Below are 23200 nucleotides of genomic sequence, written 5' to 3'. Positions count from 1 at the left end.
CAGCCCTGCTCGGGTTAAAGGGAGTAATCAAAAAATGAATACATTTTTTTCTTATTTCCCCAATCAGCAACAGCTTTTGTGAGGCCTTCACACAGTCAAGGATGATTAAGGAAGCCCCCTGTATCAATTTATACATTCTGGGGAGTGGGGGCCACCAGACTTAGACTGATGTGTTGGAATGTTCTGATATATTTTATGCATTAATTTTGAAAAATTACTTGTTAGCTACATTTTCACTGATACCCAGAAGAAGAATGCATGTGCCTTGGCATTATTGGATGTATACAGAGACAAAAAAATAGGTCATATTTTTACAAACACACACAAAAGCCATAGCAGTAGTAGTTCTGTACTTATTTCAGCAAATAGCAATACATTGTGCAACACTGGTACTGCCACACCAGATCGGTGAATGCTGTTTAGCAACTGACAAAGAGCAGCAGGGGTGAGTTACTTTAATTTACCTCATTGAGGAGTAATGCATACTTGTCACTCTCTGATTTCACAGACCTTCCCTGATTTTGCTCATAATTTTGCTCTCTCCTTCGTAAAAAGTTTGATTTGCTAATAAATCATTCAGGATTGCAGACTGACAATAATCCCAGGCATCTGATGTTTATACTTATTGTCCAAAAAATGCATGTTGATGCAAAGGGTGTTATTTTATTAACTTTTAAGTGACAGAGTAATATGAGAAGGGATGCGGAGTATATTGGGAAAAAGATGTTAAGGATGAAGCTACCAGGTAACAGGAAAAGAGGAAGGCCTAAGATAAGGTTTATGGATGTAGTGAGAGAGGACATGCAGGTGGTTGGTGTGACAGAGCAAGATGCAGAGGACAGGAAGAAATGGAAACAGGTGATCTGCTGTGGCGACCCCTAACGGGAACAGCCAAAAGAAGATGATGATTCTGCTATTATTTTTGTTGTTTTGCTGAATTCGTCTGAAAAGAAGCTGAGAGTTGTATCTGGTGTTCTACCAGTATTAATAAATCTCCCTGAATGAAAAAACATCCCTGAAGATCAGAAGCATCAGCTGTTCTTAAAATACAAGGTTTGCACTAAATCAGTTAACTGCTTACCTTATGTTCATTATCAGCTTTATCCTAACAGGGTCATACTACAGCTGTTTTCAGGTTAAAGAGCATAATCAGGAAATTAATACATTTTTCCTCACCATTAGCTGATTTTGTGGGGCCCCACACAGTCAAGAATGATTAAGGGGCCCCCTTTCAGCCACAGGTATTGCAGGTACCTACAGATGGCTGTGTTGGTTTTAGTGGAGAGAATGTCCACCAAGCAGGGTTTAACTAAGCCAGCGGCACTATGTCAGTGGTAAAATATTTAATGGAATTATGAAGCCTGTTACTTGATAAAACACTGCTACTGTAACCAGAGATCTCTTTGAATTTTAAAGGAGATATGAATAAGAGTTATTACCCACCTGGTTTACAAAGTATACATAATTGCTGTATTAGCTTTTGGTAGTTTTAGACATGTTGCAAAAAATCAGGATAAGCTATTTTGCTGTGGTTGGGGATCCCCCAGGAACAAGGGGCCCCCAATGACAGTAGGGTTTGCTGATTCCTAAAGCCGGATATGCTACAATTAGACCATTTGTTTTATTATTAAGATGTCCTTTATACTTGCGGTTCTTATGGAAAAAGCTGCAGCACAAACATCTGCATAGTAAGTTTCTTGTTCAGTGCATCTTTGACAAAGTTTTATCCACTATGCATCATGGGAAACTGCATTAATGTGCTACTTACAACCTCCACAGAGTTGTTTAATGTGTTTATGGTTGGTCATGAAATTAACTTAACTAAGAAATGGATCATGAGACTGACCTGAACGACTCACGTTTTACTCTGATCTGACCATTGAGGCAAATACTGTCACAATTGTCTGAAAGTTTTGGTTTTCTTGCAGTTGATTCCATTAGAGGGTTTCTGGAGCACAGACCTCTGCATGAACTCGTGAGAGAGACTTGCAGAAACTAAAATTGTGCCACTGCTTTGAAAAGTCCTTTCACTTTAAAAAGTAAATTTGTGTGCTGAGGTTAGATAATCATTGATGCCCTGTTTTGCAATCAGTCATAGCATAATGTTCAAGTGTATCAGTTTCCTGTAATATGCAAACCACCATTCAAACTAAAACAAGTATGGTGCAGAAGGAGAACTTGTACAGGCCCTGTTGAATCTCTTGTCTAGGGAGTGTTCTCCAGGATTCAGTGTCATGGTATAGTTTAATTCATTAAACTGTTAGTTTTTAAGTCACTCGGTCTGTCCTTTTCACCCTAGCCCTGGGTCACAGGAGGAAAGGTAAATGCGGTACAAAAATATGAATAAGGTAACTAGAGCTAGTGTGTTTTGGGGAACTGGGAGGAAACTGGAATATTCACAGAAAAACTGAAGGTATAGCAATAACTTAAAAATTCCATGTGAACAATTAGGACTGGATACCAATATTCTTGAGGCAAATCCCATGGGACAGCTTAAGGTACGTATATAGTCTATTTCTAAACAACATGCATTGTATAATTTAGATTATAGGAATTACATTTATGGAACTAAAAAATGAAGACTTCAAGGGTTAGGTACGTCATTCATAAATATATATTACTCATTTTAATGGTATTGTAACATTATTTTAGTAGAAAGGTAGTATTTTTGTAACTAATTTCATTAGTACAATGCATTTATTTTATCTTGTTTCATATTGTTTATATCATTTTTTTTTTTATTCAAACCAGTTTGTCATCTTTTTTAGGAATACTAATACAAGATTTTCATCTTACTTTCCTTTGAAGCCATATGAACTAATAACCATACATGTTCTCCACCCAGGATTTGAAAATGTTTTTTCTTATTACTGCTGTTGGCTGTTATTACAACATCCCTGTCAAGCCACCAAAAATAAACTCCTTTGATTCCTAGATCTTGGTGGCTGTCAAGCCACCAAAAATAAACTCCTTTGATTCCTAGATCTTGGTGGCAGTAGACACTTTCACTTTGGAGCAAAATAGCCAGCTTTCTATCTCAGTCAGACCCTCTTCTTAACTTCCTAAGTTTTAAAGTTCTTCACGATTCATACTATACCTCCTTCTCAAAAATTAATCTTGATACAATTGCAAAAGAACAGCAGTGGACCACAGCTGCTTAAGCCTTCTTTTCATTCCTTCCATTTGTGAAAGAGTATTCTGAAAGTATCCGTGGCGCAGCAGGTAGCATGATCTGCCTTTGCTGCAGAAGGCTGTAGGTTCTGTTCTCACACTAGGTATCTGGCTTGCTGAACCTCCAGTGCGCAACATAAGGAGGGTGCTGCAGTACTGTGTCCTCCTTCGAATGACATGTTATATCGAGGTCACATCTGCTTGAATTGGTGGTAGCTCCAATGGTTGTAAAAGATTCCAAGGCATTCTTTTGAAAAGAGTGGGGGAATTTCCGAGATGCCCTGGCCAAATTTCCCCTTGTAATATAATTACCAGCTCTGATCTCCCCTGAAAAGAGGTCATTAGCCTAGTGGGGTCTAACATAGCCAACAAAGGATAAGTAAAATAAAGTTGCTCCTGCCATACAGAATAGCATTCCTGCACCTATAAAGAAAATTGAATGACTTGGCATGTTCAAGAAATCACCAAAAGGACATCTTATTAAAGGCAGTACATACAGTTGCTTTTGTGGTGATGGTTGATCTCTGTAACAACCATTATTGCTTTTGATAGTCTATATCTGTTTATTACTACTGTTTTTTTTCCTTCATACTGAAAGGCCATGGCAGTGGATATTGCTTCCTTCTCTTCTCTCCGGTCAAAGCTTTAGCTATTATTCCACCACTTTGCAGCCTCTAAATCATAATTCCCTTATAACGATTGCTGGCCAGTAAGCTATTACATTACTTTGTTGTCTGTGTTAGCACTAAATAAACTGTTCCTGTTGATTGCACATTATTAGCTTATGTAGAACATCATGATGTCCTTCAATGCCAGAAATAGTTTCGGCATTGACATTTGTACTTCATCCTTTTTGTTATACACTGTCTTTTTTAAACAGCTTTATTAAATTATCACCTAAGATATAGGCAAAAATGCCTTTCTTTTCTGTTAATGTATTACCACTGTTTCCATTTACATAAATTATATATACATCACATATATTTTCTTCTTTGTACCTGTCCTCAGTTGAGCAGAGTATAAATTGCTGAATTCCTGCCTTCCCTTAATCCCCACTCCTTCTGAACTTTATTCTGCATGTATTGTTCCCACACTTTTCATTTATTCCTATGTAGTTTGCTCCTTTCTTTTTCTAAAGGTCCCTCTTCCAGTTGTTTTCTCTCTCTCATATTCAGTACTTCTAATAAAGTTGGATTAGACTTTGATTTTCATTTTCTAGCACTTGCTTTTGTGGCAGCCAGCAGAATTAAACTTAAGGCCATTTGCTCAGCCAGTATTTTTGACAGAAGTACTCTGTAGAGAATTTATAAAATCTGCCAACACATTACTCTCCCAAAATATACCTTGTTTCCTCTTCTCCATCACACCTCCAACATTAGCTAACTATCTGAGGAAACATTCTTCGAAGTCTGCTTGAGGTATAAAAATTCTTATGCAAACACTTCCAAGCAGAGATCCTAATCCCTGTGGACTTGGCATATTTCAGAGCCATACAGATGTCTTCCATTGTACTTGTGTAAATAGCTTTTCCAGTCAGTCTTTTCCCAGTCTTTTCTAACATCCTCCGAGTCATAGTTATGCAACATTTTATACGTCCTATTTTCCCTTTAACTGCAGGTTCTGTACTAGAGTACTAGATTCAACTAAAAACTTCACCAGAGCAGAAGATTTCAGTATCTTTCTCTTTGCCTATACCCTATCAACCCTGGTAGGGAAGGCCATCTCTAGCCTGCATTACAGACATAATTTTGGCCTCATCCCACTCTTCCCTTTCACCCTCTATTTGCTCCCAATACGTTGGTCCTTTTACTGGTTTTCTCTAACAAATTTTAATTGCCTCTTGCTTATTTTCTGTACCCCTACTTGCAGTCATCCTATTGGCCAAGTCTCCTTTCTGTGTTCTTGTGCTGGTTTAGTTCTTAGAATACTTTCTACTTTATGAATAAAACATTCTTTATGGTGGTTATTATCTTTAAGATCTGTATCCAAATTCCTGCTCTATTTCTTGCAGTTCCCCACTACATCATCCCCTTTCCATTTTAAATTAAACCTTCTGATTGTGTTATGTATATGAGAGTTTTAGCTGTGTAGCTCTAAAACATCTCCTCAAATCAGGTCTATAGTATCGGCTTGTCTCACTCAACTCTTACTCTCTGCCCCTCCCAGGTAAATTCCTTCAACGCTTTATTATTGTCCATAACTTCTCTAGTTGATAAATACATCTGGCCCATGTGTAAAATTAAAGGGACTAATAATAAAAGCATTTTCGCTACTTGTATTTTACTTTCCATATCCATAAATAAGACCTTGATTTCTCGGTTTTTATATTATCCTTTGTTTAGTCTCCTCGCCATATCCTTAGTTGCCATAACAGAAGCCTTTTTAATCCATAATTCTAAATGCTTAATCTTTTTGTCCCCCCAAACGTATGAGTTTGCTAAATCAATTAGTGCATGGGTACAGAATTTATGGTGATTGCCTTTGTTTTATCCTCCGTTTTATATCCCAGAAAACTTGAAAATGTCTCAGAATATTCCACACTACTACTTTTCTGCATTTATCAGGTATACAATATCTGCAAATAAACCCAGCTTTTCTTGATTTACCATACCAGTTATATCCCTGAATTTCTGAGTCCCTTATTTTCATTTCCAGTGGCTCTAAATATAATGCAAATAAAGGGGAAAGAGGATACCTCTGCCTTGTTCCTCTGTTCAAGCACAACTTATCTGAGAGGAATCCTACTTTAATTGTTGCCTCAGATTTATTTATTTAACATTTGTTTACTGGGAAAGTCTGATTGGGTCAGAAACCCATTTTCTCTGGAGGCCCAGGGAGAAAAGCTACAAATGATACATGGAAGTTAAGACAATTTACATGAACAAGATAAAAAAAAGTGTATTAAAGCACACACTAATAATGGAATGCTAAAGTACAGAGAGGTATATACAATAAATGCAAAATAAGTACATAGAGGTAGATACAGTAATAAAACGTACTAAAATTTAAGTGGTAGATTGCAAACTCTTTTTTTTTATGTACATCAGGTAGAAGTAAGGTAAAGTGATCCGCGGTTGTGCAGCGATACTGTTATTGCGTCACAGCAAGAGGTTCTCCCGTTCGATTCTCAGCTGGAGTGCGGGGAGTGCCTTCTGTGTGGAGTCTTCATGTCTTCCCTGTGGTCGAGTGGCATTCCGAAAGACCTGTGTGAATGGGCGTGCCTTTGTTGAAGGTTGGGCGTCGAGCTGGCAACTCGGCACCTTAAAAACCTACTGCCAATCATTAGGATGTGGAACTAAGCAGGGTTGCTTCCTATTTCCCTTATATTTAGAGCCTCTTGCCCAGAAGATCAGGCTCTCAGAAGTTAGGGGTGGACTACACTAGCTAGGGAGTTTAAATTTGCAATTTTTGCAGATGACTTCATATTTTACCTGACAGATTCAAGTAAAGATTTAACGAGGCTCTTTAAAATGTTGAAGCTGTTTAAAACAAAGGTAAGAAGTGTTCAATGTCCTTCTGTTTACTTGCTGCTTTATTTTTAACCTGAGTGATCTCCCACCTGAAGGCGACTTGAAATCAGCTAGTATAGAAAAGTTTTATACTACTGTAAGGTACGTGGGATGTCGCACATAGGCTGCTGTCTGACGTAGGCAATAAAAACAACATATGCACGTACCATCCTCAGAACTTTTCTGCTGCCAGTCAGAATGCCATTCTGACTTTCAGTCTGTTCGTTTCAGCACTTGCAACTTCAGCCTTTTGCCAGATAAGTGCCCCGTTGGGGATATTTTCTCTTACTACTGTTTTGGTTGTCATCCAAGAGGGGCAAGTGCCAGTGTGGAAGACAAGTTCCACATAAGGACAGCCATTCACAGTATCTGTTTTGTTTGGTCTGTAACCATGACCACAAGTTTTGTAGCATTTGCCAGTCCTTTATACCCAAGACCCTTAGAAGCAGGCTCTCCTCTCTCGTTATTTATGTAGAGAACCAATGGTTTAAGTTGTTAGCTAAGCATATAGAGGGTACCTCGGGGTCCGCCGGGCAGGTGAAACACAAGACCAAGAAACCTCGGCCTGCAGCTTCCGCTGCACCTCTCCCCCTTCAGATATTTCTCCCAAGGTGCTTGTCAACCCAGAGGCTCATCTGACTTCAGGCACAGATTCACAGGCCAAGCCCAGTTCTGAGGCTGCCTTGACTTCGACCTCCAGCACCAGGCCCTGGCCCCGGCCCCAAAGAAGCCAGACCACTTCTACAAGGTCCCTGAGGATTATAAATTCCTCTCTAGGTTCTTTGCCACAGACCCAGTAGCCATTTCTGTAGCTAGAGATAAATCATCTAGGTTGCTTCCCTCAACCACCCTCCCATCTGAAAAAAAGAGTAGAACACTTGAGAGACTGGGTAAAAAGGCCTATAATTCAGCCACCTTGGCTTTCAGGGCCATCAATTGTCAGGCACACAAGACTTAAGTACTCCTTAGACCTTTTGTCTCTAGCATCTAGTGCCATTGCAGATCTTCCAGATTTAGAAAGAAAAGCCTTGGCTCTGTCTACCCTGGGATCTTCCTCCCAAGTGGCAAGAACTTCCATTAAGTGCAGCTATGATGCTATTGGTTGAATCCATGAATTTCAGCACTCTGAGGAACTGCCTGGCCACGATGAGAGTCAAGCGAAGAAGAGATGCCCTCGCAATCTGACAGATATGGACAGCTTTTGCAAGGAAAAGTGAGCAAATATTGCCAAGTCAAGATGTGCCATGTTGATAGACTCTTACCCAAAAAGACTGAATGCTGTAATTAAATCAAAAGGTGCTTCAACAAAGTATTAGTTTAAGGATGTGCACACTTATGCAGCCAGCTTATTTTAAGTTTTTTTTTTTATATAGTTTTTCCCCTAACAGATTTGGTTGTTTTTCAATTGAATTGTACAGGTTATAGGTCACATTAAAAGTGGGAAATGTTTTGAAATTATTTATTGTGGTCTCTTTTCTTTTATATCACAAAAACCTGACATTTTACAGGGGTGTGTAAACTTTATATATCCACTGTATTTCTTCTACTCCTAAAGAACTTCACAGGGAATGGCAGAATTTTACACGGGGTGTATTTAACACACTTATGGCTTTGAAGCCTTCTCAGGGGATCTCTGCCCTGGCTCTTCCTTGGTCATCCTCCCCCTTAAAGAGCTGTAGGGATCAGGATTCCTTTGAGGAAGAAGAGGATTCTGATGAGGAATCAATGTCCTATTCTACCCAGATTCCTTTGCCTTTGAATTATGGCTCTGAGGAATAGGAGTCTGCTAGTCCTGAATCTCCTTTTGAGGAGATTTCCTTTGGGGATACCATTGCCAGGATGATAGAACAGAGAATTCCAAGTTTCTGAAGTATAGAGGAGATATGAGCTCCTTCAAATGGAGTTTCCCAGACTGTCCATTCCTCCTGTTTTGGCTGCTTCATTGGATGCCTTTTCTCAGTCTCAAGCCCCAGACTTTTAGCCTCCTCTCCTAAAAAAAAAAAATTTATAAAGTGCCTGATGACTGCAAATGCCTTCAATCTGCTGACCCTTCTGTGCTTTCTGTGGCATCCAACAAGCTTTCTAAATTACTTCCTTCTACCAAGCTTCTTCCTTCCGATAAGGACAGAGTGACTGTGGAAAGACTGGGTAAAAAGGTTTATACTTCAGCCACCCTAGCCTTTCAGGCTGTTAATTATTAGACTCATATGACCAGATATGTTTTGACTTTTCTCAGGCTTGCCAGGTTATTTTTGACCCGATTCGGAGGGAAAGACCTCCGCCTTGTATCTGTTGGGGCCTTCTATTAAATGTAGTTACGATGCAGCAGATGCTTTGTCTAGGGCTGTTGCTCCTGGCTTTGTGTTGAGATATTCCTGGCTATGGCTTCAACCTCTGTCAGATATTAAGGCCAGCTTGATGGATGCTCCTCTGGATAACAAATATTTGTTTGGTACTGCTGCAGCTGATTTGTTCAAGTCCTTTCGGGAGAAAAGCAAGAGTGTTACAGGATCTGTGCCAAAGTTCCAGAGAATTTATTCCAGTAAACTGGCCTTTGTTAAAAGGGAGTCTCATCCTCTTCCGAAAGGCAAGGAGGAGGGGATCCCACAGATAGGTCTACACAGATCCCTCCTGCTCAAAAGCCTTCCTTTCCTGATAAACCAAGTGCTGTCTGACTACCAGAGTCTTCCCAGTCACTTTCCTCTCTTTGTCTTTCTCTTCTTCCTGTCTGGTTAAGCATAATCCAGGATTCCTGTGTCCATTTCATCATTCATCAAGGGTATTTTATGGTTTGAACCCCCCCCCCGTGGGCATTCCTCAGCCACTTCAAAACTAGATGCTCTTTTCCAGAGGTGCTTCAGAGTCTCTTGACTCAGGGAAGTATTCAAGAGGTTCCAGCTTTTCAAAGGGGGAAGCGGTTTTATTCCAGAATGTTTTTGGTCCCTATTTAAGAGGGCACTTGGAGACCCATTCTAGATTTCTGTCACCTGAATACATTTCTGAATGCTGGTTCCTTCCTTTTGAATGTTGTTCCTTCAGACTTTGCTCCCTCTACTGCTTCCTCAGACTTTTATGGTTCCTGTGGATCTCAAGGGTGCTTGCCTCCATATCCCTATTCAACCCCTCTTCAGGAGTTTTTTACATTTCTCTGTATCTTATTTCTCTGTATCTTCCTGGCATTTTCATTTCTCTGTTTGGCCCTTTGGTCTCTCTGTTGCCTTGCTCCTGTGATTGCTTTTTGCAGACATTCAGGTCTATCCTTAAACAACCTGCTTATTCAAGTCTCCTCTCCAGGGATTCTTTACAACACCTACAGTGCGTCATTGCTCTGTTGCAAAGCCTGGGGTTCACTGTAAATCTTCAAAAGTACTTCCTGTCCCAGTCTAGGGATCATGATTTTCTGAGATGTAGGATCCAGATTGTTCCTATGCTAGCATCCCTAACTCCTCCCGAGGCATTGAATCTGATTTCCTTTTTTCAGCCCCTTCTTCCTTTGGCCTTGATTTCATTCAGGGAGTTTCTAAGTGCTCTGTGATTCATGGCATCCACCATCCCTAAGCTTCCCTTCACCAGATTGCACATGAGAAAGCTTCAGGGGTATCTAAGGTCAGTTTGGCTTTAGCATTCTTATCCTCAAGAGTTTCCAATCCCTTCTTTTCCATGTCTCAAGTTGGAATTTCAGTCGTGGATTCACCAACTGACTTTGAATCCAGGGCTTCCTTTCAACCAATGTTTTCATTCAGGAGCTATTCACAGATGCCTTAGATGGGGGCTTCCTTCGGAAACATAAAGATGCAAGGCCTTTGATCTCCTCGACAGCAAAAGGAGCACATCAATATTAAGGAAATGGGTGCTCTTCTTTTGGCCCTGACTGTTTTTCTTCCTCTGTTTTCTCCAGGTCCCCTAAAGATATTTACAGACAAATACCACAGTGATGTGGTACGTCAACAAATGGGGGGGGGGGTGCTGCTGCAAGGTCCTAAGGTCCTATCATCTTTGCAAATTGGCACTCCAGGTTTGGGAATTAGGAATTCAGTGCCAAGTCACACTTAAGGTGGTGGTCATTCCTTCTAGTCAGAATTTTGTGGCAGACTCCGTGAGCAGGTCCATACACAGTCTCATGAGTGGATGCTTCACATGGATGTGTTTCTAGACATTATCCACCAGTGGGATATTCCTCAAGCCGATCTGTTTACCTCCACCCCTGAACAGGCAACTTCCTCAATTTTGTGCCAGGACTCCATGTCCTCTGGTGTGGAAGGTGGACGGCCAGTCTTTTTCATGGAAGGGGATGTTTCTTTGTCTTCCCTCCCCTTCCTCATCCCAAAGGTCCTGTGCAAGATAAAGCAAGATTCTCCCAAAATCTTACTGGTGACTCCCTTTTCACCCAGACAGCATTGGTTCCCTCTTTCTGTACTTAACCAAGGACACGTCAACACAAGTTACCTCACAGGGTAGATTTTACACAAGACAAAGGATCTCTCATCCATCCCTACCTGTCACTGTGGGTAATCAGATTTTGTTTCCCTGTAACCACCTTTTTTCTGAGGGCGTGCTTCAAGTTCTGCAGGAGGCAAGGAAAACCCACCACTAGGAGATCCTACTTGTACAAACAGAAGATGATTTCTGTTTAGTGTCTTTCTAATAACCTGGACCTGTTTAGTGTGGATGTTCCTTTGGTTCTTTATGTGAATTACTGAATGCTGGGTTAACATTCTTGTATGAAAGCCCACCTCTCAGCTGTTTCTGCTTTTAGCGCCTCTTTTGGCGTCTAGGTTCAAGGCCAAACAGTTTCTTAAAGGCACCCTCCATATTAGATCTCCCAAGAAGCCTTTTCCTCCTTCCTGGGATTTTAATTTTATTTTGGAGAAATTGAAGGCTACTTTTGAACCTGCAGCTTCAGCTTCCTTATAGCATTATTGTTGGAAGACTGTTCTATTAGCCCTTACTTTTGCCAGATGGGTGTCTGAGCTTCAAGCCCTTATGGCTGTTCCAACAATTTTAGTTTTGGTGCTGCGGTAGTGTTGTCGCCTCACAGTAAGACGCTGTCCGGTTCGATTCTCAGCTAGAGCGTCTTCTGCGTGGAGACATGCGTGAATGGGCGTACCTTCGTTGAAGGTTGTGTCAGGCCTGGCAAGTCGGTACATAAAAATCAACTGCCAATCATTAGCGGACCGGAGTTCTGCTGTGGCGACCCCTAACCGGGAAAAGCTGAAAGACACAAACATAAGGACAGTGGGCCTCTTTTTACCAATCTTATGCCTAAGGTGGTGAATGAGGTCTCTTAATCAGTCTATTAATTTCCATGCTTTTTTCCCTTCTCCACAGTCTGCTAGTGAGAAGATGTTGCACACTTTGTGCACAGCTCAGATTTTATTTTGACAAAACTAAAGCTTTTCAAATATCTGATCAGCTTTTTGTTTCTTTTCATCCTAGATCATTAGGTTTGGTGGTTTCCAAGCAGACTACTTTGTCTTGGATTTCTAAAGCCATTTCTTTGTTCATTTCATGGTAAGAGCCTTCATTTATGGTTAAGGCTCACTCTACTAGGGCTGTGGCTTTTTCTGGTGCTTTTTGCAAGGGTTTGGATACTAATTCTATCCTTGAGGCAGCTGCCTGGTCTTTGGTGCATACCTTTACCAAGCACTATCATATATCACTATGTCATATCCAGGGCTAGAGCTGGTTTTGCTAGGGACATTCTTCATGGGTTCCTAGAAGGATTTACTGGTCCTTCCTCTCTCCCTGAGATTTTGCACTCTCTCATATTATGAATACTGTAACAGTGAAATGGAAGGACATAGTACGGTTGTGTAAAATCTTACCATAACCGTAAATGTCCTCTTCACTGCTGCATTCACTCCCTCTTCCCCCTGGTCTTTTGTCCTTCTGGATGTGTGTTGCCCTCCGGCATCCTAGGGCTGGCATTTCTCCTAGAGCTCTCAGTTCTGAGGATGATACTTCTGGATGTCACCTTTATGCCCTGTGACATACAGTGCATTGTTGGCAACCTAAAGGCTTTGGTATACCGACTGGACATCGGGCCACCCTTGGCAGGGGATCCCTCATGTTATGAATACTGCAACATTGAAGAGAAGAACATCTACTGTTGTGGTAAGATTTTACACAACTGTACTTTACAGATCATAAACATGATTGGTATATTGTAGACATTTGATCATGAGATAAGACTTGGGGTGAAAAGGCCCCAACTAGTGCAACTCTTACAGGAAGCCAGATCTTATATGAGTAATAGAAGAGGAATTGTAAGTAGACTATATAAAGTAGTATTAGACCTAGGAAAAGAAAGGATAATCAGATGGGAAATTGTAATTGGGAACACTAAGTTAAAGGAGTGCTGGAAAGATGTATGCCAAACCCCACAAAAGGTTACAAAATTGAGGCAATAGTGCATTTTGCGGTGGAAATGTCTCCAGAAGTATTTTTACACACCAGCTGGATTGAATAAAATGTATCTAGAAATACCACAACCTTACTGGAGTTGCTTACAAGAAGTTTGGGGGGGGGGGGGCTGAAGACATGTATTCTGGGGATATAAGTTTAGGCAAGAAATACAGAAACTTCCTGGTTTCCCTGAATCTCTTCTATGAGTAGTAAAACATGACAAGTACTTAAAGAACTGTAAAATGAGAGGGAGGCAACAGAACAGTTACTAGTTTTACTTCTCTACTTTGGCTTGTATCCAAAAAAGCAATAATGAAAAAATGGAAGACAGCTGAAGCCCCTACAGTAAACAATGTGATAACTTTGAGGGAGTTGGAATCACAAGAGAAGATATGCTTCCTGGGAGTAAAGGTGAGAAGAGTGGAGTAGATTACCATAAAAAGAAATGGACATTATGGAAGAAAATAGAATTAGCAAGAAGTAAAAGTGCATACATGTAAATAGAGGACATAGAGATTTGGGAATGTGCAGTGAGGACGGTAATAAGGCAGAAGGAATGGGAGAGAAACATCAGATTTTTTGGCAAAAATTGTCTAAAATATTAAATAAAATATTGTTAATGACTTTATAACCAAAGGACCACTAGAATGGGGAACTTTTAAAGGGGGTATCAGGGAGCTACCCTTACCTGGCAAAGAGAGCTAGTAGGAAAGGAGGGGAAACTGGTGGTCTGTTTCATCTGTTGTGTTTGGAAGAAGGCAGCACTGTTAAGTAGTATATTAAAAATTAAGTATGGAATAGTGAAAGGAAGTCATGGTATTATAATAATTGTATAATATTTTTATGTTGTGTTAATGTCAGAGATAATGGTTATGGATGCTTCAGAAAAAATGCTTTTAATGATGTATTAAGAATGTTTGAGTTTAATAAAAGAAATTTTATTTAAAAGTCTAAGCCTGATCCTGTTGCTGTCCAATGGACATATCTCTAGAAGCAAGTGATAGCCCTGACGACCGTCTGGTGTTTGCATTGCGTTCCTCTGCTGTGACCACTCCAGAGACTGGCATGGATCTGAGTCTTCCCAAACGTCTGCTCCGGACGTTAAGTGTGGAACCATCACTGATTATTGCCAAGGAGGATTCCCTCAAATCTTAGTACTGGCAGAGGTTCCCGGGACTCTGAATCGTGCCAAGGGTCCAAACCACAGAGGATTGTTAGGGCATACATCCCCTTAAGAAGGAAAAATTGAAGCATATCACCCCAATTGCTGAAGATCCTCAACATGAATGTCAAGATTTTACCCAAGGCTTGTTCAGTGCCTTGATGGCCTTGAAACCTCCCCAGAGGGTTTCAGTCCCTGCTCCTCCTTGGTCTTCCACTGCTGTTAAGATGGCAAGGGAACCTGATTCCTCACATGAGGACTTTGATACTGAAGAGGAATCCCTAGCTTCCTCCTCTCAAATTCTTTCTCCTCAAGATTACATTTCAGGGGAAGAAGTCCCTTTGAGCCTGGATTCCCCTTTTGAAGAATTATTTTCGGATACTGTAGCTCATATGGAGTATTTCAACTGTGATTGCTCCCAGGTCTCTGACATCCAAAAAAGACACTATGAGCTTTTACAAATGGAATCAGTTAAGGCATCTGCAGTTTCTCCTGTTTGGCAGCTCTCTGACACCTTTGCAGCTGCTTCTTTAGGAACAAACTCTGTCCCCTTCCCCTATGAATACTGATAGGATCTACAACGTGCCTGAGGACTGCAAGTTTTTGTTCGTTTCCATCTGGTGATCCTTCTGTAGTTTACAGTCTCTACAGATAAGCCCTCTAAATGTTTGCCCTCCTCTAGGCTCCTTTCTTTAAGATAGAGCTAAGGAGAGAGTAGGTAAGAAGGTATACACTGCTGTCACTTTATTTTGAGCTATTAATTATCAAACCCATATGACGAGGTATGTCTTTGCTGTCCTTTATCAGGCAGCCAAGGTTGTCTGAGCTTTCAGATTCTGAAGGGGAAACTTCAGCTGTTTCCCTGCTAGGGTCCACTTCCCAGGTTGCTCGTCACTCCATTAAATGCCAGTTCTGTTATGAGTTAGTGTTGTTCTTGACTTTGCCTGATATTAAAGCCAAGCTGTTGGATGCTCCCCTAGATAATAAAAAATAATTTGGGGCCAGCTGTGGCTGACCTGTTCAAGTTTATCCAGGTTAAGGGGAAAGCCATGCAAGAACTTATGCATATTTTTGTCTCTGCTCTTCCTGAATTTCAGAGGAATTATCCGTCTGAATTTCTCTGTTAGCAGTCTTGTCAGCCTTCCAAAGTTAGGAAGGGGTCTAGCTATATTCTTCCTGCCAAGTGTACTTGGACTGCTACATCGCAGAAACCTCCTCAGGACAAACCAGTCCTCATGTGACACCCCCCCCCCCCCATGGGTCCTACTGCCTTTCTCTGTCCTTCCTATATTGGTAACCTATTGCTTCAGGTTCTTGGGTTCTGTATTTGTCATTGGTATTTCATGGTCTATATTGGTCAGTGGTATTTCATGGTGTGGAAGTCCCTTCCATCTTTTCAGGCCTTCTGCATCCTCCTCCATGTCAGTTTTCTCTTTTCCCAGAGATTTTGCAGTCCCTTTTGGGCCAAGGCACCATTCATCACGTTCCATCCAAGTGGGAAGGAGTTTTTATTCCAGTATGTATTTGGTTGCCTGGAAGGAGGGGACTTGGAAACCAGTCCTGGACTGTTCTCTTCTCAACAGTTTCCTTAAGTTTCTTTCTTTCAGGATGCTCACTCTTCAGACATTTTCTCCCCTTGTTCATCTCTCTGTCTTAAGGAGCCTATCTTCATATCCTCATTCACCTTCTGTTCATGAAAGTTTTACATTTCCCTATTTCTTCCTCAAGTTTTCAGTTCTCTGCTTTGGCCTTTCTACTAACCCAAGGGTGTTCACCAAATGCCTAGCTCCTGACATTGCTTTTTTGCAGGCTTCAATGGATATAGATATTCCCTTATCTGGATGACTTGCTTTATTCATGTTTTCTCTCCGTAGTCTCCTACAAGATCTCCACTTCATCACTCTTCTTTTACAAAGTCTAGAGTTTACCTTCAGGCTCAAAAAATCGGTTCGTATGCCCTCCCCAGATCATATTTTTCTTAATTGCATGATTCAGGCCATTCCCATGCTCCCAATGTTCTGTTATTGACCGCCTTCTTGTCTCCTCTTCCGCTGTCCTCTCTCACAACCAGGAAATTTGTGAGTTCTGGACTTTATGGCCTCCACCATCCCCATGCTTCCTCTTGCCAGACTCCATATGAGGAAGCTACAGTGTTAACTTAGATCATTGTGGCTTCAACACTGCCATCCCCTGGAGTGCTCTATTCCTCTTCTCCCTTGTCTTAAACCAGAGCCCTAGTAGTGAATTCAGCAAATTTCTCTCTCTACAGGACTGCCCTTTCAAGGCTGCAGTTCCTTCCAAGAACTGTTCACAGATGCTTCAAACCTGGGGTGGCCCTCTAAATCTAAAGGTTCAGGGTCTCTGTCCTCCTCATCAGAGGTCTGACCATATTACAGTAAGAGATGAGGCCTGCTCTTCTGGCTGTACAGGCTTTTCATCCCCTTTTCCTTCCTGGACCCTTGAAAATCTTCACTGACAGTACCACCGTGATGTGCTATTTCAACAAGCATGGGGGCACAAGGTCTTATCTTTGCAGACTGGCTCTTTAGTCCTGGGATCTGGCTATCTGTTAGGTGCAGTTTACATTCCTTCAGAGCACAACTTAGTGGCGAGTAGGTCCAGAACACAGGCCTAAGAATAGATGCTTCACAGAGATGTTTCTGAATATAGTCCGCTGAGGGGGGTATTCATCAGGTAGATGTTTTTGCCTCCCCTCGAAACAGACTTCTAGTTTCCAAGCCAGAGGACTTGGTACTCTTGAACAAAGTGCATGCCCTGCCTTTCCCTCCCTTAGAAGGGAATGTTTTTGTATGCTTTTTATCCCCTTCCTCTTCTGCCAAGAGTTCTGCACAAGATCAAGCCAGTCTCTCCCAAAATGGTAATGACTCTCTCTTGGCCCAGCCAGCACTTTTCCCCCTTTTTTCATCTGGCCGGGGAAGTCACCACAAATTACCTTACCAGGTGGATGATATCATACAAGATGAGGGATCTCTTATCCACCCTCATCTGTCCACTCTTCAGATGATACTGAGTGAGAGGGTTTTGATCCCCTTCAAGCACCTCTTTTCTGAGGATGTGCTTTGGGTTCTGAGGCCAGGAAACCCACTTCCAGAAAATCTGGTATGTTTAAATGGAAAAGGTTTTCTATTTGGTGCTTTTTTCACCTTCAGGATAGTTTTTTGGTTGGAGGTCCCTTTGGTTCCTTGATTTGTGTGATTTGTCCTTGCTAGCTTGGCATATTCATTAGTTAAAGCTCACCTGTTAGCAAGTTCTGCTCGTTTCCCTTTGAATCCTGCTTTGGCCTCTTGGTGTGAGGTTGAGCAACTTCTTAAAGGCATCCTTCATATCAGGCCCCCAAGAAAGCCTATTCTACCTTCTTAGGACCTCAGTTTTGTACTTGGAAAAAAAACTGACTTGGGCTCCTTTTGAACCTACTGTCTCAGCTTCTTTGCAACATTGTACTTGAATGACTGTACTGCTCTGGGCTCTTAATTTTGCCAAGATGGTCTGAACTTCAAGGTCTTATGGCTATTCTTCCTTTTTAAATCTTTCATAGAAAAACAGGGAGTCTCTTCTTACTATTCCTCCTTTTATGCCCAAGGTGTTTGAGTTCTCTTAATCAATCAGTGTGTTCAGCTTCCTTTCTTTTTTTTCCTGCTCCACGTTGTACTAGTGAGAAGGTTCCTCAGACCTTGTACCTGCATATACAGCCCCGCTATTGTCTGGATAAAACAAATGTTTGCAATTCTGAGCAGTATTGATTCCTTTCATCCCAGGACTTTGGCTATTTGCAAGCAAACTATCTCCTCTTGGATTTCTAAGGCCATTTAATTTTTTTTCCTTTCATGGCAGATGTCTGTCTTCCTCTGTAAAGGTACATTTTATTAGGGTGGTTACCTCTTCTGGTGCCATTTTCAAGGGTTTGGACACAAGTTTCATCCTTAAGGCTGCTCCTTGGTCTTCAGTTCATGCATTCACTAAGCATTATAAATGGAATGTTATTTTCAGAGCAGGTTTTGCTAGGGCTATTCTGCATGGGTTTATAGAGGGCTCTTCTGTGTCTTCCTCCTCCTTGGGTCTTGTACTCTCCCCTCAGTCAAGGATACTGCCAACAGTGATATGGAAGGACATAGTACAGTTGTGTAAAATCTTACCATAACAGTAGATGGTTCTATTCACTGTTTGCAGTATTCGGTCCATCCCTCCTTCCCTGTCTTTTTTTAACTTTTGTCCTTGTGTCTTGTCCTACTGGTTGAGGAGCTCTCGCTTCCATTTTCCTTCTGAACTTTTTTCTTCTGGATGTGCATGTTCTCCTTTGTCCTTAGGGTGTTCTATTCCTCCTGGGGCAATTTAGTTCTGGGTAATTGTGTCCATACTAGACCTTTTTGCGATGTGCATGTGTGATATATAGTGCCTATAAGTTCTAAAGGCTTTGGCATACTGGCCAAACGTTTGGCTGTCCTTGGCAGGAGATCTCTTCAGTACAGGATACTGCAACAGTGAAGAGAAGGACATCTGTTCTAAGATTTTACACAACTGTATTTCCTGTTAATGTTGTCAAATGTTTGTCTCACCTTCACAAATCCACATTAATCCATATCTATCAATTTTTGACAATACCTTTGTCATTCTTTTAGCTAGCATAGACATAACACTTTTATAATAATGGTTTAAAATTTAGGTGGGTCTATACAAAGCTTGTTCTGATAGGTAATAGAGCCACCACAGCTTTCTTCAAAGAGGTTGGTACTTCTCCTTTTAAAATACTGTTGTGTCTTTCGGCTTTTCCCGGTTAGGGGTCGCCACAGCGGAACTCCAGTTCGTTAATGATTGGTAGTTGATTTTTACGTGCCAAGTTACCAGCCCTGATGCACAACCTTCAACGAAGGTACATCCATTCACGCATGTCTCCATGCAGAAGACGCTCTAGCTGAGAATTGAACCGGACAGCGTCTTACTGTGAGGCGACAACACTACTGCAGCACCACCACCACGGTACTGCTAAATAAAATCTTCCAGATCTTAATGCCATCTTTTCCTGAAGTCTGTCCTTAAGATTGATTATAAATCACTGTTTTTCTACTGTCCCCTCCTCCTGTTAATTGTTGGACCTCTTCTACCTCAAACCTCCGCAAAATTATATTTTCAATAAACATTTCCATTTGTGATTTCTTGATTTTCATAGTTCTATTATACAAATTTTCATAAAATGTCTGAACTCTTTAAAATCTCTACAGGATCTGATTATTTTTCTTTTAGACTCCTTAAGTTTGGCAGCACTCTTTCTACTTTGTTTCCAAAGTCATTCTTCTGAATGTTTTTTGTGATGTGGATTTATCAAAACGTAATTGCTTAACAGCAGTCTCTCTAAACTCATGCAGATTATCCGGATTTTGCCCAACACCTTGTTCTGTAAGATTCCCCTTAGTCAGCACTACTTTAACATTTGTCATCCCCTCTAAGTAATTCCTATACATTCTTAGCCATGTCTTCCTCTTATTTCTACCTCTTTTTCAAGTTCCATTTTCATTTTATCCCACTCACTAAATAGAACTTCTGAAGATATTTCTGCCTTCCCTATTAACTCCTGAATATTTCCACTACCCATTCCTTAAATTCCTCTCTCTAACAGGTCTACGTGCAAAAGTAAGTTAGCAATGAATCTTTGCAAATTTGCTTATATATAACATGCTGTTTAAATGTTTTATACATATACTAAAAATTAGCATTTTTACTTGGTTTCTTTTTCCCCTTTTAGTTTTGTCTTCAGCATTGACATAGTGGGTAGGTGTGCTTTACAGATCACCCACAGGTTTAACAGTCTTTCAGCTACTTTTTTTTGCAATGCCATATTTCACAAATGTGATTGCTTTATAGTCTCATTTATTCACTAATTTCAGTGTTGCTGGTCTTCCACTTCATCCTCAGTCTCCCAACACCAGACTCTGAATCAAATCCAAGGTATTCCTGATTCTTCTTGTCAACTCTTGTGCTTTTTTCGGTCTGTCATCCATTTCCCTTTGGAACTTCGCCATGTCTTCCTCTCACTGGCAAAGTCTCTGAGCTTTATTGTCAGAAGAATGAGGAGAGACCCTTCTCTTTGCTGGCTCACTTTTGTTGGATGAACTTGATTTCCTCCTTAGCCTGTTCTGCATCTAAAAAGTGTCTTTGATCCTCCAGGGAAAATAGTCTGAAGACAGCAGCTTGAATCTCTCACTTGCCTGTCAACATTCCCTAATGGCTGATAAATTTGTTTCTCTCCTGCCTGGTGTATAGTGAATACTTTTCCACAGTCTGCTGTCTCCAATTTTAAGTACTTTTTCTCTTCTGCCACAGTTTTGTCAGGTTCAACCGGTATGATTGCATCTTAAATACAGGTCTTGGCTGCTTTCTCATGTCCAGGGTTGGACCATACATTCTGTGCTGTTTTCATTTAAATCCCGCTGCGGAATACAAGTCCAGTTGCTTATTTTTACTTTCATAAAATTAATACAGTCTGTCCCTTCCAGTTTCTCTGGTTCGGTAGAAAATCTTGGGTTTTCGTTGTGCATGCTGTCTTCCAACTTGAATAATTTTTTAACACTGCTCTTCTTGAGAAGATTCCTATTCAAGATGGCCTTTTTTTATTTCATCCTCTGATTTTTTGCAGTTTTATCAGGTCATCTGAATAGGTAGGTAAAACATTTATATTTTCCAGCTTTTATTTGAATTGATATACTTCGTGTTTTTTTTCTTCTAAATTACTAGATGCCATCTCTTGTACCGAAGCTTGAAGTGCTTTTTGCCGAACAGGTAAAAGATTATTCCCAGACTGTGTTTTCTTTTCACCTTTTCTTAATTTTTTTTCAGGTTCTCTAAATTTCTTCATTGCTGGCAACCAGGCAGTTTAGCTACTTGACAGTATCTAAATTTTATTCACTCTAATAATATAACTGGCTCTTAGTTCTCAGTTTCTGTTTTCAGACTTGGAGAGCTGAAATTAAGCAGTTGCTCTGTGTGCAGCCATCTTGGAAGTCCTGCTGTACAGTGTCATATTTTCTTTATTGTAATATTTTTAATTTTGTATGATATATTGTAAAAACCTTATTTTGGTCTTGCCTTTATAATCATTGTATAATTTTATATTATAAAAATGGTGTGTTGTCTGTTGCCTGCGTCATGCCTGAAAAGGGTCTATGGGTCCATGTATTTACCCAGGTAGCAAATGAAAACTAAAAAGTACTAATATGTACCAATTATAACCCTTCTAGTGCCTTACTGTGAAGACTCTAACCACTGCCAAGGGACAACTTCACCAAACAAGCAGTATTTCAGGTTCTGTTTCCCCAGGTTGGAGAGCAATGCTAATCCAGCTATCCTAGTTTCATCCTATCTAAGCCAAATTCCATTCTCAGTCAGTAAATGTCCTGTTCCTGGGCTTTGGGGCTAGGCATACTTTTTTGTTAACTTTTGTTTCTGTACTGTACCATTTGCACTGCATTTTCTGTAATGATGGCAGTGTCTAATTCAGCATTGTCAAATAACTACCAGGATCCTTTTACTTGTCAAAACAAAATCCAGTCAATTTCATTTTTGATTCTGGGCTTCACATTGCTTTTACCCCTCCAGCCTTGGAGCTTTTATTTCACTGAATTCACTGCTCAAATAAGAATGCAAGCTGAAGCCACTCACTCAGTGGGCTTTTTAGCTTCAGTACATTTTAAGTGGAGTTTTAATGTCATATAAAGTTTAGCACATTCATGCATTATTTTTGCCTTTTATTTTCAACTGCCTGTTTGGGAACAATCCGACCTTTCGGTCCCAGAATGTGGGTTCTTTCATTGTCAAGATTTGAAAACACTGCTGAAGTTGGAAAATGTAAAATGGGAGTTTTTTTTTTTTTTTTTTTGAAGTTACATTAAACTTTGATTTGTTATCCAGTTAAAATCCCTATGCTCAAATGCCTTTTTTCTGGGAGCACTGTCTGGTAAAGGAAGTTGCTCAGAGTTGCAAACTAGGCAAATAGAGGCGCTAAGAGAATCTAAACAAAGACTGTGGTCTGAAAGCTTATCAATGCCTAACCTAAATTTTCTAGGATAAGCTGCCACATTATAAATTGAAGGGGGTTGATAATGAAAAAAAAAAAAAATTGGGAGTATGTAATGTCTTTTGGCTTTTCCTGGTTAGGGGTCGCCACAGCAGAACTCCGGCCCGCTAATGATTGGCAGTGGATTTCTACGCTGCCGAGTTGCCAGCCCGACGCCAAACTTTCAAAGAAGGTGCACCCATTCACGCACGCACCTACCTGCATGTCTTTAACGTCATATGTTTACTATACTATTTTCATTTATTTAATATTCAGATTGATTATGCCATGGATGAGTGGAACAAGTAAAGAGGTATATGTGAAGGAAATGGCTGTAAAAATCTAGCATAAAAAAATTGTAAGGAAAAAGGAACTATGTATGTTGTACATTTTTGTGTTATACTGAAAATGTCCATTATTTTGCAGGTACTTGTTATGGAAATTAATGAAGATAAATCGAATCATATGCTTACAGTTGCTACTGTAGACTTGCTTCAGGACAGGGAAGGTTTCACTTGGAAAGGGCATGATCGGCTTACTCCCAAGAATGGACCTGTCTGCTTCCTTGCTGGCTTCCAGCCGAGCTTGTTGATACAGTGTACACCTCCTGCTGCTGTAACTTCAGTCGCACTTCACACAGAATGGAATCTGGTTGCATTCGGCACCAGCCATGGTTTTGGACTTTTTGATTATTACAGACGTAGTCCTGTACTAGCCAGGTGATCCAAGATTTAAAACTTATTTCAGGCTTAATGTTGCGTTGCCTTGGTAAGACTTGATTGTCTTGCAAGTGATGTCTTTGGGTCTTAAGAAAAGATGCATAGTTTTATACAGCCTTGTCCTAGCAGTTTTAGTATCCATTAATTTATTTTAGATGATTTGTGTGTT

At 40.6% G+C, this 23200-nt stretch overlaps 1 protein-coding gene across 1 annotated transcript in view; it reads left to right on the top strand.

The window, feature by feature from the left end:
* LLGL1 (LLGL scribble cell polarity complex component 1) overlaps positions 1 to 23200 on the top strand; it is a 668031-nt gene that overhangs the window by 480573 nt on the left and 164258 nt on the right. The window contains exon 11 of the mRNA XM_044088928.1: positions 22739 to 23031. Coding sequence (XP_043944863.1) covers positions 22739 to 23031 — 293 coding nt within the window. The remainder of the gene's footprint in view (positions 1 to 22738; positions 23032 to 23200) is intronic.

The sequence above is a fragment of the Protopterus annectens genome, chromosome 12.part0, assembly GCF_019279795.1.
Source record: "Protopterus annectens isolate FY-2018-M chromosome 12.part0, PAN1.0, whole genome shotgun sequence".
NCBI classification, from domain to species: Eukaryota; Metazoa; Chordata; order Ceratodontiformes; family Protopteridae; genus Protopterus; species Protopterus annectens.
This window is presented reverse-complemented; position numbering and strand designations above follow the sequence as displayed.